At 42.5% G+C, this 17,538-nt stretch overlaps 1 protein-coding gene across 5 annotated transcripts in view; it reads right to left on the bottom strand.

The window, feature by feature from the left end:
- LOC109689049 (uncharacterized) overlaps positions 1-17,538 on the bottom strand; it is a 595,734-nt gene that overhangs the window by 16,914 nt on the left and 561,282 nt on the right. The window contains exons 2-4 of one of the 5 annotated variants that reach the window (XM_074053375.1): positions 13,583-13,709; positions 13,325-13,385; positions 7,403-12,441 (exon numbers count right to left, since the gene is read on the bottom strand). The exons of the other annotated variants lie outside the window; for them this stretch is intronic. Of the exons in view, the coding sequence (XP_073909476.1) occupies positions 11,037-12,441; positions 13,325-13,385; positions 13,583-13,709 (1,593 nt within the window). The 3' untranslated portion in view covers positions 7,403-11,036. Of the gene's footprint in view, positions 1-7,402; positions 12,442-13,324; positions 13,386-13,582; positions 13,710-17,538 lie in introns of those variants that run through there. 5 annotated transcript variants of the gene reach the window in all.

Below are 17,538 nucleotides of genomic sequence, written 5' to 3'. Positions count from 1 at the left end.
ATCAATCACTTTCATAGTTCTGAATGTTGATCATAAATTGTAAGATATCTGAGAACTACTTATTTTAAATAAATGAACTGAGTGATGTCACAGGACAGGAAGCCAATATAGTCACACAACCAAAACAAATAAATAGAATCTAATTGGATTGTGGGCTTTGGGTCTCCAGCCAGGAAGACTCATAAGTAGGTAGAGATATCCATCTGCAGGGGATGCCCTAATAGCTCAGGTCAGAGAGTTCAGACCAGGACTCAGGACCTCACACTTTCTAGGCAGGCTCTCTAGTTTGTGGGTGTTTTGTTTGTTAACTTTTTGAGACAGTGTCTCCCTATGGAACCCAGGCTGGCCTCAAACTTCCTACCTTCCTGCTTCCACCTCCCAACTGTGAGGATTCCAGATGTGCACCACCACACCTGGCTCCCATTCAGTCATTTCTATAGCTACATTCTGAGCATCCTAGAAATAAATTTCTCTTTCACAAAGTCTAACTGACCTCAGGTTGAATCCTTGTGAGGTTCAATGAGATCCTTCCATTTATTTAAAAAGTTATTTTATTAGCACACGTTATTGTACTAAGTTTCACATGTATACTTCTGTACCTGCATATAATATGCTTTAATCATTTTCTCACACACACACACACTCACTTTACCCTGCCTACCTCCTGTTGGCTTGTCCAAAATAGCCCCACCCCCTTTATACTCATGACTTTTCATTCTTAGATCTAGCCTCTGAATGTGACATTAAACATGGTATTTGTCCTTCCAAACTTGACTTAGCTGGCTTAGCACAATGATCTCCAATTCCATCAAATTTCCTGAAAATGACATAATGTCATTCTTTCTCATGGCTGATTAATACTGGATTGTGTGTAAGCATGTTTTCTTTATCCATTCATCTGCTGATGGACACCTAACTTGGATATGGTGAATAGTGCTGCTCTAAACATGGGCGTGGAGATGTCTCCATTGAATCGATATTTACAGTCCTTCAGGAATATGCCCAAGAGTTGATCATATGGTGGATCTATTTTTAGTTTTTAGTGGAACCTCCGCACTGATTTCCACAGTGGCTGCTCTCGTTTACGTTCCCTCCCACAGTGTCTGAGGGTTTCTTTTCCCTGTGACCTTGCCAACATTTGTGGTCTTTGTTTCCTTGATGATGGTCCATCAGACTGAGGTGACATGCAATCCTAGTGGAGTTTTGATTTAATGAAATGGCTAAGGAATGTTGAACAGTTCTTCAAGTGTTTATGGCCATTTGTATTTCTTCTTTTGAACACTGTCCAATTCATTTCCTTCTTTAACTAGATTGTTTGTTCTTTTGAACACTGTCCAATTCATTTCCTTCTTTAACTAGATTGTTTGTTCTTTCAGTGTTAAATTCTTGAGCTCTTCATATAGTCTGATAATGACCCCTTGTCACACAAGTAGCTGGCAAAGATATTCTCCCACTCTGCAGGCTGTCTCTTTACTCTGATGATTGTTTCCTTTGATGTGCAGAAGCTTTTCAGTTTGATGCAAACCTGTTTGTCAATTCTTTCTCTTATTCCCAAGCTATTGGAGTCCTGTTCAGAGTTTCAGATCTTATATAAAGGTTTTGATCCACTTTGAACAGATATTGGTACATGGTGAGAGATAGGGAACTCTTTCAGTCTTCTACCCTTGGATATATAGTTTTCCCAGCTGTCTTTTCCCTAACATATATTTTGGGTGCCATGGGTTAGAATCATATGGCTTAGCTGGGTGGGCTTACTTCTGGGTCCTCTAATCTAATTCTTTGGTGTACACCTCTCTCTCTCTCTGCAAATGTATACCATGCTGTTTTTATTACTATGACTCTGCAGTATAATTTGAAATCAATCATTGTGGTATCTCCAGCATTGCTCTTTTTCCTTAAGATTGCTTTGGCTATTTTGGGTCTTTTGTGCTTCCATGTGAAATTGGATAATTTCTTCTATTTTGATGAAGAATGTCATCAGCATTTTTATGGGGATTCCATTGAATTTGTATATTTCTTTTAGTAATACAGTATTTTCAGAATATTAATTCTGCTAATCCATGAATGTGGGAAGTCTTTGCCTCTTCTAGAGAGATCTTCAATTTCTTTCTTCAGTGTTTTAGTTTGCATCATAGATGCCTTTCTCCTCCTCAGTTAAGGTTAATTCTAGGTAGTTTATTATTTTAGGCTATTCTGAACAGTACTGTTTCCCTGATTTCTTTCTTAACACATCCATTATTGGTATATAGAAAAGCTACTAAGCCAGGTTTGGTGTGTGCATCTGTAATCCCAGCTAATGGGGAGACCTAGGTTGGAGGATCATGGTCCATGTCTGGCCCCAGGCAAAAACGTGAGACCCTACTGGAGATGACTGTAATCTTAGCTGACTGCAACCTCATCTGCTCCACACACTGGGGCAAGCGTGGAGCCCACAGAACCTGGGAGCACTGCCTCTTTGTTTCAGCACTATACAATGCACTCAAATGCCTGTGGCTGTCGCAGGCCTATGCTGCCACCTGGTGGCTCTCAAGGCATAGCCACATTCCCTTGGCTCCTGCAGTCACTGCCCTGATGTAGACTCTACAGCAGCTCCAAGCCCCCAGTTCCCCTGAGTTTGCCCTGGTGGGGTCTCCGGTGATTGCTCCCATCCTGTGTGGCAGCTCTCACCTTAGCCACTGGACGATGTGGACAGCCTTTGACGTCTGGGTGGAAGATGCCACAGTTCCACAGCTGTGGCACTCTGTGTACCTGGAGAGTGAGCTCCACGTGCACTGAGACTTCCGGTGGTGCATTCCAATGCAGTGAACCGAGCTGAATGTTGGGCCACTTGAACGGTAATGGGAGTGGCTGAGGGCTGCGCGGGAACACAGGGAACAGATCCAGTGAGCCTCACGTCCTCCGGGCCACTCCCATTGAGTCCTTCTGTGCCCCAGCACTGTGGACCTGTGGTGGGAAGGGTACATTTGAAGATCCTTGTGACCTTCAGGTCACTCTCCTGTTGCCTTGATAAGCATCTGACTCTACCCACACGGATCTAAGTGAGCACGCTTGAACTACATTTGATTTTCTCCCTCAAGCTTTTCTTTTGTTCACTTCCTAATAAAAGATTTCCAGATACTTACATTCTATTCTCTTCTGATCACAACATACATTACTCTGTAAACCCTTTCTCACTTCTTGTATTTTACTAGAAGCAGGAAGAGAAACCACGCAGCCACCCAAACACAGCAGCTTAGATATCTTCTCTGCAAATTTCCTTAGTTCATCACTTTTTCTTGGCAGTATTTTGGTTTGTACTCAGAACTTCACAATTGTAGAGCAGGCACTCTACCACGGAGCCACACCTCTAACCCTTTTTCTGCTGGTTATTTTGGAGATAGGGTGTTGCTTTTTGCCCAGGCTCATCTGGACGATGTTCCTATGATTTTATGCTTCCCACCCTAGCTGGAAGGAGAGGTGTGCACCACCATGCCCAGCTTTTTGCCTTTGGGATGGAGTCTCACAGACTTTTTTCCCTGGACTGGCCTAGAACTGTGAACTCCTCAATCTCAGCCTCCCAGCTAACTAGGATTATAGGCATGAGCCACTGCACCCTGCCTAGTGGATTATTTTGAAGTTCTGCCTTCCATGAAAGCCTGGGGCACAGACACCATTCACACAATTTGTCTGCCACTTTCTCATAAGAATGGACATTTACCCAGTTTCACACATGACTTCCTCATGCATGACTAGGACCTCATCAGTGGCCTTTGCTGTCCCTATTTCTACCAACATTCTATTGGAGGCCACATCTGTAACGTCTAAGGGGCTTCAGGCCTCCCCCACAGCTCTTTGCTTCTCCACATCCCTCGCCAGAACCTCCCTTAATGTCCAGTCACATCAGTGCAGGCTTTTCCAGTATTCATGTCAACTCCATTCCAGGCTCTACCATGTATCCCCCAAAGCCATCTCCCCATTTTAGATTTATTATCACATCCCATCTCTCTTTCTTCCATGCAATTTGTGGCTTAGTGTACATTGTGTGCTATAATACAATACCTGAGACCAGTAACTAACATGAAACAGAAAGGTGTTTCTTCAACGTTCTGGAGGATGGGAAGTCAAATATCGTGGCACTGGCATCTCATAAGGGTGACTTGCTACATCCTCACAAGTTATTCACTTTCTCCTGAAAGAGAGTGAACTCATGTCCACAAGTTCACTTCAGAGTAGCATTAGCTAATTCATCAGGGCCCAGCCCATGAAGACTAAACACCCCTCAAAACTCTGTGCCTTGGACCTGGGCACAGAGACTCATGCCTGTAATCCCAGTTATTCAAGAGCTGGAGATTGGCTATTTTGCTTACTGGTGAAGGACATCTTTGGCTTTCAGATGGAAAACTTTTTGATGAGTTATCATGTGATGGAGAAAGTGATCCTACTCTCTCCACTAGGACACTACTCACACGATGAAGACACACCCTTGTGAAATCAAACAACTCTAATTACCTCTTAAATTAAGGTCCCAAATGCAAACTGCAAGTATAAATGGAAAGTGGTGAACTCAGCACATAGTTTGGGGCAGACAGAAGGGAGGTCACAAAAGGAGCACTGCTGAGCTAGGAAGTGGGACTTGATTAACAGAAGGTGAGCAAAGTTCAAGAAAGGGGAGATGGAATTTTAGAATTCCAGGGAGAAAGGAGACAGAGCAGGCTGTGTATTTGCCCAAAGGAACAACAACCAATGCCACAAATGCCGCATGGGAAGTCACTTAAGTTATGCAAGGAAAGTAGAAGAGTGATTCTGAACCTGGAGAAAGGTGGTGAACAAGTACAGTCCCAACAGAAGATACGAAATAGGTGCCCAGCCAGTATGGCAGACCTCAGGGACATTGGGAAGGGAAAGAGGGCAGGCCCAGTGTCCCCCTGAAACACAATGGCTGGCGATGACATACATCCCCTAAGTGGACCAACAGCACACAGACACAACCAGTTTTCCTTCAACCAGGATATAAAATCCTTATAATATCCACTAGACACAGACCCTCATGCACTCAGCCCTTCTGAGCCCCCTCCCATGTGCATGGAGCTTTTTACCCCTTTCCTCTCTGCTTCAATAAATCATCACATACATTAAAGCGTTCACCCATTGAAAACTGGTGTGCAAAGACACACAGTAGCTGCTGAAAGAGTTGCTTTCTGACTGCAGTGAAGTTCTTAGATGTGAAGTCCACATGTTATATTTCTGTATCTCTAACTATAATTGCACTGGGCTTATACTATATCTCTATAGACACTCATGATGGACAAAGTCACAGGCAGGGAAGTCTGCAGCGCCCCCCACTGTCCCCACCCACACAAGAGCAGCTGCTGACATCGGGCTTAAGAGGTGAGGACATTCTCACCACTTGCACAGTGACTTTCCATAGAGAAGGTGGATACACACGCCAGCTTCTATAGTGTCACCTGCTACCACGGATTTTCTTTACTGTCTTCATTTCCATCTGATGAAGAGAAGGCTGAGCATTTGTCCTTACTTTGTGTTTCTCACAAATGAATAAGCACAGCATGGGAAGAATATTTTTTTTCACATCTCTGTTTGGAGCAAAGCACCTGCAGTATTTTTCATTTGTAGTCTATACAGATGGTGTGTAAGGATGCTCTACAGTTACACAAAAGTTCTACTTTCCAAGTAAGCAAGGATTGCATCAACAGTGATCTTGTCTCTGTCCCTTGCTATCCTTGCACTCTGACAGTTTACCTAAACACACTGCTCTCCTACATCAGGGACTGAAAGAGATGTGTTCCATAGCCAGCTGTGAACTAAATAAAGTTAGACATTTTAACTGAGACAAGGCTGACCACAAAGTACAATGGTGTTACGTAAGAGTTTTCCTAGTTAAGATTGTAGGAGCCAGTGCTCCCTGCATGCGGTGGGGACCCTTGGTGTGGCCACAGGTCTCAAGATGGTTTGTGACTGGACTGTGATCCAGGTACTGGAGACATTTTTGGGTCTTCTGAGGCTCCTTTGTGCCACAGTTCAGGCTGCAGACAGCTGGCGGCTGTCAGGCAGCAGAGAACAGGACCTCTAGATGTACTCTTCCTGGGAAGCTTCGCTAATTGGCACAGCTAAACAATATTTCTTTTTTTGTGTGTGTGGTGGCACTGGGGTGTGAACTCAGGGCTTCACACTTGCTAGGCAGGCACTCTTACGGCTTGAGCCACTCCATCAGCTCTCTTTTCTGTGATGGCTTTGTTCAAGATAGGTTCTTATGAAACATTTGCCCAGCACTGACTTTGAACTGTGATCCTCATAATCTCTGCCTCCTGAGTAGTTTGGATTGCAGGCATGAGCCACCGGTGCCTGAATGACATCACCTCACTGTGGTGGCTGGGACTCGGCTCCAAATTCTTTGGACTCAGCTCCAAATTCTATATAGAGAAGGCAAGGGGGTCTGTGTCTTCCAATGGCATCAAGACAAGAGGTGCCTGTAAAGTCTAGGTGGCACTGCCATCCAGGCCTACAAAGAAGTCCAGAAGCCTCTCCCATGGAACTGACCAGAGTCCAGGCCACCTCAATGGATTGAGATCCTGCACTCTGCAAACCACCCAAGATGGAAGTCCAGTGATAGAAGTGGAAAACCCCACAGACCCATAATCTCAAGCCCGGTGACTTGAATGTGCTCACACTCATGGCTCCCTGAGTGCTTTCTCTTCTAGACACTCCTCTTTTACCTTCTTGATCTTCAGCTGGCAATGCTCTTTGGTACTACTTGAGCCACTGATGTGGGAGGGATGTTTCTTTTAAATGTCACAAGGCAAACATTCATCTTGCATAACCTCTCCTGTACTAGTTTAACTTCAATGTGGTTGAGAACTTGCTAAGGACACTAAGTCCACTGATTGCTATTGTCAAATACATGGTGAACTATTTTGGAGGGTGCTAGGTTTCCAACCAAGGGCCTGCATGGTAGGCAAGTGCTGTCCCACTGAGCTACATCCCAAGCCCCTGGTGGCTGCATGTTTTTAAAATAAAGATGACATTAAAGCAACCTTAAAGCAAAGATACCTTAAAGCAACTGAGGCCAATAGGAAAAGGGGACCAGGAACTAGAGAAAAGGTTAGATCAAAAAGAATTAACCTAGAAGGTAACACCCACGCACAGGAAATCAATGTGAGTCAATGCCCTGTATAGCTATCCTTATCTAAACCAGCAAAACCCCTTGTTCCTTCCTATTATTGCTTATACTCTCTCTACAACAAAATTAGAGATAAGGGCAAAATAGTTTCTGCTGGGTATTGAGGGGGGGAGCGGGAGGGGGTGGAGTGGGTGGTAAGGGAGGGGGTGGGGGCAGGGGGGAGAAATGAACCAAGCCTTGTATGCACATATGAATAATAAAAGAAAAATGAAAAAAAAAAACCATGTTCAATAATATATATAAAAAAAAAAGAATAGTTGGATTACAGACTTGAGCATGATGTGAAATTAGCATCACCTTCTTGTGGTTTTTTTGTTCAAGTCAGGGCCTGAAAGTGCAGGGGTGCAGCAAGGTGGCAGAATTCAAAAGTTTTCTAGGAAGAATTTTCCACCAAAATGACCCTCAGACTTTTATGCAGCACTTATCTTATGAGGAAAGGAATAAAGACACCCCCCATTTTTCTCCTCCCAGTGAACATGTTCAGTGTCTTGAACACAGTCCCAATACTTGATATTTTGCTTTGGATGGCATTTTGTTCACGGAATAGCTGACCTCGTGGAGAACCCCTGCAGTAGGGCTGGGGGAATGGCTCAAGTGGTAGAGCACTTGTCTAGCAACCACACGATCTTCAGGTCGAACCCCAGTAATAACCCCATCTTTTCCCCCAAAAAAGACTGAAGTCTAAAACGGGAAGAAAGATTAATTTGTGCCTCTAGCTTTGTTTTCATCTTCACAGTCCTGGAGATGGAACCCAGGACCTTTCAAATGCTAGACAAGAGCACTGCTACTGAGGTATACCCCTAGCCCATTATCTCATTTTGAGAATAAAAATAATTTCTACTTCCTCAGAACAAAAGATTAAAAAAAAAAAAACAAAACAAAAACAAGATGGTAAGAAAGGGGTGTTTGCACTAGAAAGAATCCTTGAATTTGTATGTTTGGTGTTTTACTAGGCTACCCATGTGTGCTATGAAGCTATGAAATTTCTCATGGTGCTGGGCACACATGGCCTGGGGCTCATTTCAGCCATGGCATGAGAGTGAACAAGCAATCCACACAGGGCACTGTGTCCAATGACTCCCCCACGAGACAGTCAAACCTCACTGTAAGACACACTTTGTGTGAGATGAGTTTGCCAACCACAGGCAATGGGAGTGGTATCTCAGCTTTGCTGTTCATTGGATTAGGTGTACAAAGTACATTTTCATCTTAACCTGGGTTTAGGGAAATGTAACCTTATCCTAGGTTGAAGAACATCTATATTTATAGAGAAAATGATCCAATACAGTCTAGGAAACAGTTCCATGCTCACATACTAAGTCAGAAAGGCAAAAACACATGCAAACACTACAGTCGGCCTCACACAGCAAGGTTAAGTCTTATGAAGAAGTGTGTCCTTGGTGACAAGGATGGACAAAGACAAAAACAAAGATGTCCTGTTCACAAGTCTTAAAATTTACAAAACTCATTCTGATAAAAACAAATGAACAAAGTTCCCCTCATTAATGTGACTGCCTCCAGTGCCTCTAATGGTGAGTAGCAATCAATTCCCTTAAAGCAAATACTAGGTCTGGCCCTGAGGCTCAGGCTTAGCTCTCATGTCCTGTGTGAGTGGGCTGGGAGACCTGATTGGGGTGATGGAATGAGAAAAGACAAAGACACAAATAGAGAAAAAGCTAGAGCCGGATGGACTACATGCTCCTGATGGGAAACGTTGAGTCCTGAACTCTTTCAGGACAGTCCTGAACTCTTTCAGCACATTTATTTTATGTGTAAGTACAAGGAAGCGAAAGCAGCCAAATCTTCAAGGTATGTCAGCAGTAAAGGTTATCTTCAGGTCATAGGAGCGAGGGATGTCAGGAGGTCTCATGAGGAGGTCACAGGTTATCTTCTTGCACCAGGGAACAAGTATGAGGATTTGGTTAGCTATTTTCTAGGGCTGAAGGTCGGTATAGAGCTCTGGAACTTTTGCAAGAGAGCTGTGCAAACTTGATTTTCCCAGTGAGGGGCCAAGGACCATGTGAACTAGGGCCCTCTGCTTGAATTTTAGGCTCCAACACCTAGCCAATGAATTACATTACTCTTGTAGCATATGCAAGGTCCGGGTTCAATCCCCAGCGCCAACAAAAACCAATAGCAACAAACCACTAATCTTGTAAGAAAGTACTCAGAATGCTCTCACTGATAAAGCAGTCATTTATGGTCTGTGGACATACTTTCTGCTACAATTCACATACTCTATTTGAAAAAAAGACATAGTCCTAGTGGTTTTGAGGAGGAGGCCCATCAAAATAGCATGACTTAACTGTTGGTCTGCCACATGAAAGACAGAAAGGAAGAAAACACCTAAGGTTTTATTCATTATAAAGCTGACTCCCAGTGTTAAATGAAAAACTTGGCAAAATCATAAATGACCTCATCTATAATGCCATGGGATATTTTCACATATCATCTCAGTAAATTGAAAAGATAACATTTGTTAGTCTGGAAGCCATATAAAAGTGAAACTTATTTCTAAGAAATAGATAAAAACCACACTTAAAGAAAAAATATATCAAGAAGTAAAATATGAGGAAAATCACACTTCAAAGACAGCCTGGGCAAGAGACTTTGAAAGCCCTGTCTGGAAAATACCCAACACAAAGCAGGGCTGGTGGAGTGGCTTAAGTGCTGGAGTGCCTGTGTAGCAAGCATGAGGCCCTGAGTTCAAACCCCAGTAACTCTCCACCCAAAGTCAAATATAAAATGCATTTGTTTTTTCAGTGCCAGGGTTCAAATACAGGACCCTATGCATTTTAGGCAAGAGCTTGACTACTGACCTAAACCATCATCCCTCAAAATGTCATTTGGTTTATGAAAAAGAAAGATGGAACATCAATAAAACGCAATAAATATTTAGAACCTGTCACCCAAGGCCAGTAAGATAAAGAAAATTTTATTACCTGGTGGGAATAAAACAAATAGCACCTATAAACCTACACTCTGCTGCCTAAACGGTACCTATAGAATTATGTCATCACATTTCAAAAGTGTGAATGAGACAAACATAGCCTAAAAGGTGTGTTTAAAAATGAGTCATTAGTACAAACCATACATGTGTAACTCTTAGAATATTTCTTTCAGGTCAGGTATTTTCTGGAGTATTATGCACAAATCACACAAACTGCTTTGTCTCCTCAAATTATTTTGGCTCATAGGACTTCACTATAAGAGGGATAGTCATGGAACAAATTATTTACTAAAACTGAAAACTGTTTTTCCCTCCTGTCAGGGTGTTGCAATGTGGCCATTGTAGGATGAGGCCAGGTAGGAGGGTCTCAAATTTGAGATCCTCCTGCTTAAGACTCCCCAGTTCTGGGATTACAGGCACTACTACCATACACAACAAAAGTGACAACTTGGAGTATTTTTCACATTCACATTATTCTGATATAGTGTGCATTCTTCTTCCAAGGAGGCCAAGTGAAGACTTACACATCTATTGAGAGGTGTCTTTTCACTCTCTGTGCTTTTATATCTGTGAATTGAACTTAGATGACCTGAGGTATTCCTAAGTGCTTTTTACTGTGAATATTACAGTGCTAAGAAGGTCACATAATAATGGAGCCTTCTTGCATTCTATACTTAAGAGTTTCTCTCCAGTGTGAGTCTTTGCATGTGTGAAAGGAACTGGCATTATCGAGGACTTTCCCAAATTTACATCCACAGCGTTTCTCTCCACTGAGAATCCCTTATGGTATCAAAGGGAACTGGGGTCAACAAAGGCTTCCTACATTGCTTACACAGGCAGGGTTTATATCCAGTGTGAGTTGTTTCAAAAGTAGTTGGGACACCTGACAGTTTCCTGACATTCATCGCATTAACAGGGTTTCTTTTCAGTGTGAGTCTTTTCATGTCTATAAATACTGCTGTAATGACTGAAGGCTTTCCCACATTGCTTACATACATAGGGTTTTTCTCCTGTGTGAACTACTTCATGTCTTGGAAGGGAACTGGACCATATGAAGGCTTTCCCACACTGCTTACATACATAAGGCGTCTCTCCTTTGTGAGTTCTCTCATGTATGTGAAGGGAACTGGAGCGAGCAAAGGCTTTCCCACACTGCTGACACACGTAAGGCTTCTCTCCAGTGTGAATTCTTTTATGTATCTGAAGGGAATTGAATTGAGTGAAGGCTTTCCCACATTTCTTACATAAATAGGGTTTTTCTCCAGTGTGAGTTCTTTTATGCATTTGAAGGTGACCTGAACAAGTGAAGGCTTTCTCGCACTGCTTACATGTGTAGGGTTTTTCTCCAGTATGAATTCTTTTATGTATATGAAGGTTACTAGACCGAGTGAAGGCTTTGCCACACTGCTTACATGAATATGGTTTCTCTCCAGTGTGACTTCTTGTATGTACTTGAAGATCACTGGATTGAGTGAAGGCTTTCCCACACAGCTTACATAAATATGGTTTCTCTCCTGTGTGACTTCTTTCATGTGCTCCAAGGGAAGTATAAGAAGTGAAGGCTTTCCCACATAGCTTACACACATAGGGTTTCTCTCCAGTGTGCCTTCTTTCATGTGTTCGAAGGGAAGTATAAGAAGTGAAGGCTTTCCCACATAGCTTACACACATAGGGTTTCTCTCCAGTGTGACTTCTTTCATGTGCTCGAAGGGAAGTATAAGAAGTGAAGGCTTTCCCACATAGCTTACACACATAGGGTTTCTCTCCTGTATGACTTCTTTCATGTGTTCGAAGGGAAGTATAAGAAGTGAAAGCTTTCCCACATAGCTTACATACATAGGGTTTCTCTCCAGTGTGACTTCTTTCATGGACCTGAACGTTACTGTGTCTTTTGAAGGTTTTCCCGCACTGCTTACATTCATGGTGTTTGTCTCTAGTGTGAATCCTTTTATGATTTTGAAGAGAACTGAGATATCTGAAGGCTTTATTACACTGTGAACATTCATAGGGTTTCTCTCCAGTGCGAGTCCTTTCATACTTATCAAGGCACTGGGGAGAACGGAAAGTTTCCCCATGTTCCTTACATATACGTGACTTCTCTCCATATCCTGGGTACTCATATGGTTTGTGTATACTGTGATCCCTGAAGGGCACATTTCCAGGAGAGTGACCATCGAGGACTTCTCCACACACATGCCTTTCACATGATACTGCTCCAGGAGTTCCCTTGTTCATAATCTCATGAGTCTGGCTGAAGGCTCCTCCCCATAGACAGTCTTCTTCATATTCACAGAGCTTCTCTACTGCTTGATTTCTGTAACAAAAGTGCAGTACATTACAAAGAGTTTGTTTCTCAATGATTTCACAGTTATTCATGGGTAGCACAGTTACATTTTTTTGGTTGTCAGAAAAACCATAGGCTTTATATCCTGTAGAGACTCCCTGAATAGTATGAATATTCAACAGCAGGGCACAACAGCCAAGGTCATCAAAGGAGTGATATTCATATAGGGTTCCTTAACACTGCCTCCATATTCACTTATTATGCAAATACTGAACATCTGTGGTACATTTAGATTTAGCTCAAGGAACCATCATCTAAAATTCATGGAATGAGAAGTGTTTTGGACTCTGGATTCTGAAATACTACCAAATATATATTAATACCTCAGAGATGAGACCCAAGTGTAAACATAAAATTCATTTGTGTTTCATATATGCCTTATACCCAAACCCTGAAGGTAATGTCATACAACATTTTCAATTATTTTGGGTATGAAACAAAAGTGTGTGCAATAAATCATCATAAAGTGTCATTTGTGCCATCATTTTGTGTTCAACAAGTCTAGGCTCTGTGAATTTTTGGGCTAGAGATGTTCATGCTATATAAAGATTTAGCGGATCGATCTACCTACCTACCTATCTATATCTATCTATGTACAGAATATATGGAGATACACATGCAAACACAACGGAGAGAGACAGAATATATATACATTTTGAAACAGGGTCCTTTATGTAGACAGCCCTCAAACTCACTAGGCAGCACAGGCTAACCTTGAACTTGTGATCCTCCAGCCTCAGCCTCCCAAATGCTAGGATTACAGGTGTGTACCACTCATATTTGTTTTGTTTGAAATACTTCCTGCCACTTCACATTTCCAGAGGAATAGCTTCCTCTTGTGAGTGTAATTTACCTTAGATATTTTCCAAGATTCTGGTCCTCCTTTTCAAAGTTCTGGTCTCTCCATTTTTGTCCTAAAATGTAGATCCAGAAAAACCATTATGAATTATTACAAAATTATATAAAAATTGAGTTTAGGTTGAAGTTCCCTTGCAACCATGCCTAGTTTATTCACAAAAGCATTCCTTCTCATATTCGAAACCTCTGATCAACATTGGTGAGTACAGAACACCTCCTCCTTGACTCAGTGAAGGCATGATGTCACCCTTACCTACAGCATGCAGGTTCCTGATGGTTTCCCGCATCACAGATCTATACAGATTCTCCTGGGAAGGATTCAGCAAACTCCACTCCTCCAGGGTGAAGTTCACAGCCACGTCCTCAAAGGTCACCGACTCCTACAAGATTCACATGTGTTCAGGAGAGAGGGTAAGATGGACAGCACCTGGGGTTTAGACTCAATTCACAAGTTCATATGATGTTGAGAAATTGGTAGGATAGTGGTTCGAAGCCAGCCCAGGCAAAAAGTATGTGAGACCCTATCTCAAAAGAATCCATCACAAAAAAAGGGCTGGTGGAGTGGCGCAAGGTGTAGGCCCTGAGTTCAAGCACCAGTACCAAAAAAATATATATATTTGGGGAAAAGTCAAAGGAATAAGGAGAAAGAGCCACATATGCTTCAAATTAACTCCATGTCACCAAGATGTTTCCTCTCACATGTATCTACGAAATTCCTTAAATTTCCCCAACTAACTTTTTAGTAGTTACAAAATGTAGTGGGAATAACAAATGTGGAACAATATTTCCTTTGTTCTAAATGGGAAGATAACAGCTGCTTGGCCAACATAAAGAATTACAAAACCCCAACATTTGGGACATTGTACTACGATTGGAGAGTTAATAATACTGAAATCCAGGAAAATGGTCTATAGGGTCAAGCTGTACATGGAGAGTAGATTCCTGATAGAACCGGTACTGCAGGACACTGGCACAAATCAGCATCTAACACACAGGGCAGAGACAAACAGGTATCTACCTGGAACCTGCAGTGCACACCCCTCTATTCCGTGCCCAATAATCACTTCACAGTGAAATGAGAATAAAATGCAAATTCTCTGAGAAACTCAGTCAAGTGTATTTGATGTTACAAAAGAGAATTTGCTCATAATAAAAACAGGAAGTCAAAAGAAATGGACTGGGCTGGTGGAGTGGTTCAAGTGGTAGAGCCCCTGCCTAGCAAGAGTGAGACCCTGAGTTCAAACCCCAGTGCCACAAAAAAAAAGTTACAAAGGAAATGGAAAAATTTAAAGATATTAAAATTAATAGAGGCAAAAACAACATAACAAAATGGAACTATCTGCAATGCATGCAATGGTAAAAGAATTACTATACAGAGTAAAAATGAGAAAAAAATAAGAAAGGAAATGACCAAATGTATTTGTCAGAAGATAAAACACCCGATGAGAAGAAAGATCCAGGCACATGGAAATGAAGAGACAAGGAAATGTCGAGTAGATCCGATTTCATACCTATGAAAAGGACAAAATTGAGCCCATGAGATAATACCAAGTGTTGATGGTCACTGCAAACCAACAGTTACACAGGAATGGCGATCAATAGCTGCCTTGCTATTTTCTGTATAATCTGAACTTGACCACAACTGACAGCATGGTCATCTTCCTCAAGAATGTACTGTGCTGTGGCACTTGGAGAAAGAAGAGACATGACAGGAGCAGTATTTAATACAAGAGTAAAAATCTTAACCCAAAAGTACCAAGTACAGAACCCCAGGGATGAGAAACTGGTCCTGCCTCAGACCCTGGCACTTCTGAAACATACCTTGGCAAAGAAAACACCCATCAGCCTTTGCAATTCCATTAAGACTCACTTGCTCAAAGTTCAAAGGAAGCAATAATAAAAGAGCACTGCTTAGTAAAAAGTAACAGATTGTAAACACAGGAAAATTCACCAAAGAATCAGAGCATAGGGGCAAGACTGGCATGAAACATGCAGGAGACCACCTGGGGACACTACTGCCTGCAAGGCCAGTTATAAATCTTGATGTGGACTCCAAGGGAGTTTATATTGCTACTAAAACTAAATGTTATCAGAAATGTGTAACTCACACTTCTTCAAATATATTTCATCATAAAAATGCAAAGACTTAAGACTGAAAAGCACATCCTAATTTGTGTGTGTTCATTTGTCCTGTAATATGACAATATGAGTTGGAATACACAGATCTGGTAGCTAAAATTGAGCAGCACAGGTCACAGCAATAGCTCCCCAGCAAGGAACAGGTGAGGTGTGTGACTGCCATCCAAGAGCCAGGCAGGTGAGCGGGTCAGAGCAGAGGAGACAGACACAAGGAAAGGTGTTCACAGACTAGGCATCCTGTTTAAGGTGCCACACCTGCAGGTGTGGTCCTGATGTCCACTCTCATGACAATGTGGCACATAGAGGACAGGCGAGGCTTACCACTCACAGAACTACGGCCCCAAGGACAGTGAGCAGGCTTCTTACACAGGTATGCAGTGTCTTGAGAGCAAGTAGGGCAGCCAGGCCTGGAGCTTTGCTGAGGTTAACAGGGAAACTACAGGGAACACTCACTCCCACATGCAGAGGTGGGTGGGTGACCTCAATCTCCTGCACCTTCAAGGAGGGGCCACCTTGGATTTTGATCCCCTTATCCTGATAGGAGGCACAAAGAGAAGGGGTGTCCAGAGATAAACGCTGCCAGCAAACATAAGGATTGAACTCAGAAACTTCCACACTCCAGCCCAGCATGGAAGGACATACAGGGGACATTCCCAGCCATACAAGGAAACATCAAAGAAATTTTAAATCAGGAACTCTTCTAGACTCATCAGAGAACTAAGGTCATGACACTACCCACTGTCCCCAAATGGAAGAGACAGACAGACAGACAACCATACCTTAATGTAACAGAAAATAATGAGCAGAGTCAGGGTCAGGAACCCTCAAGTGTCTCTGATGAAGTGCTGAAGTTAAAGAAAAGTTTACATGGGAAAAGATCCACAGGGCCCAGCTGAGCAGAGGCATTTTACCTCTAGAACTCCATCAGGTTCTCACAGTGAGGATCACAAAGAATCTGCTTTCTGCTGCTGGCAGGAGGCTGGGCATATTTTTAGATATACCCAGTGAATTCTGTTTTTAAGTCCTGCCTCCAAAAGTGCAACCCACAAAGTATAACAAAGTAAGATGTTACTGGGCCCAGGGTCTGGGGGAAAGGGAAACACAGATCCTCTGCTTCTCTGACTCCTAGATTCAATTTCATAGGGGTGACATTGACAAGGACCCAGCTCAGGGACACAGGGTTCCTCAAAATGAAGCCAAACTATGGACCCAGAATGCTGCTCTCCACAACATGAGTATGGCACCCATGAAATAATACCAGATAACAAAAGGAAGAACAAAATGTCTTGACAGGTTACTGAAAAAGTCTCCAGGGTATAGCTGTGAGTAGGGTACACTGATGAGGTAGAGAAATGGCTGGGAACACAGTCTACTGAGAAGCAGTGATGAAGAACTATGAACTCTGAGCAGACCCATAACGAACAAGATAATCAATAATCAAAAAAACCCTGTAAACAAAAGATGACGAGCTAGCTGATTCAGAGTACTGTGAAATCTCCACCACCTAACGCAGAATGAACATCAGCCTACTACTAATCTCCTCCAGAAACCATAGACAAGGGAAGACTCAGATTCACTCAGAGGCCAAATTTAAGCTGGCAGCAAAGATGGACACTGGGAAGATGTAGCCAATGTCCCTTGTGAATGCAGGTGCACAATCCACAAATAAATACCTGCACCCGGGCACAGTAATCAAAATCCAGTGAAGCGGGTATAGACACAGAGACATAAATGCCACAATAGACCAACACGCCCAGATTCCTAAATGTACAAGGCAGAGCGATTTTGGACAGGAGTATAAAAATCACTCAATGAGAAAAGAGCCATCTATTTTTTAAAAAATGTTCAGAAAACTGAAAAATAAATATCCACATGGAAGAGAATGAAGCCAAATCTTACCTTATTCCAAGTTAAAAAATAAAAGGGCTGCAATGTAGTCCCATCCCAGCACAAAAAGAAGAGAGAAGAAGGAACAGGAGGAGGAGGAGGAAAGTTGAGCCTACCCACACAGCTATGAAAATATAGATTACGGGAGGCTAAGGAGCAAAGTAGTTTAGAAATGATGGTGTT

This window comes from Castor canadensis, chromosome 14 (assembly GCF_047511655.1).
Source record: "Castor canadensis chromosome 14, mCasCan1.hap1v2, whole genome shotgun sequence".
Lineage (NCBI taxonomy): Eukaryota > Metazoa > Chordata > Mammalia > Rodentia > Castoridae > Castor > Castor canadensis.
Note: the sequence above shows the minus strand (reverse complement) of the source record. Positions and strands in the feature narration are given on the sequence as shown.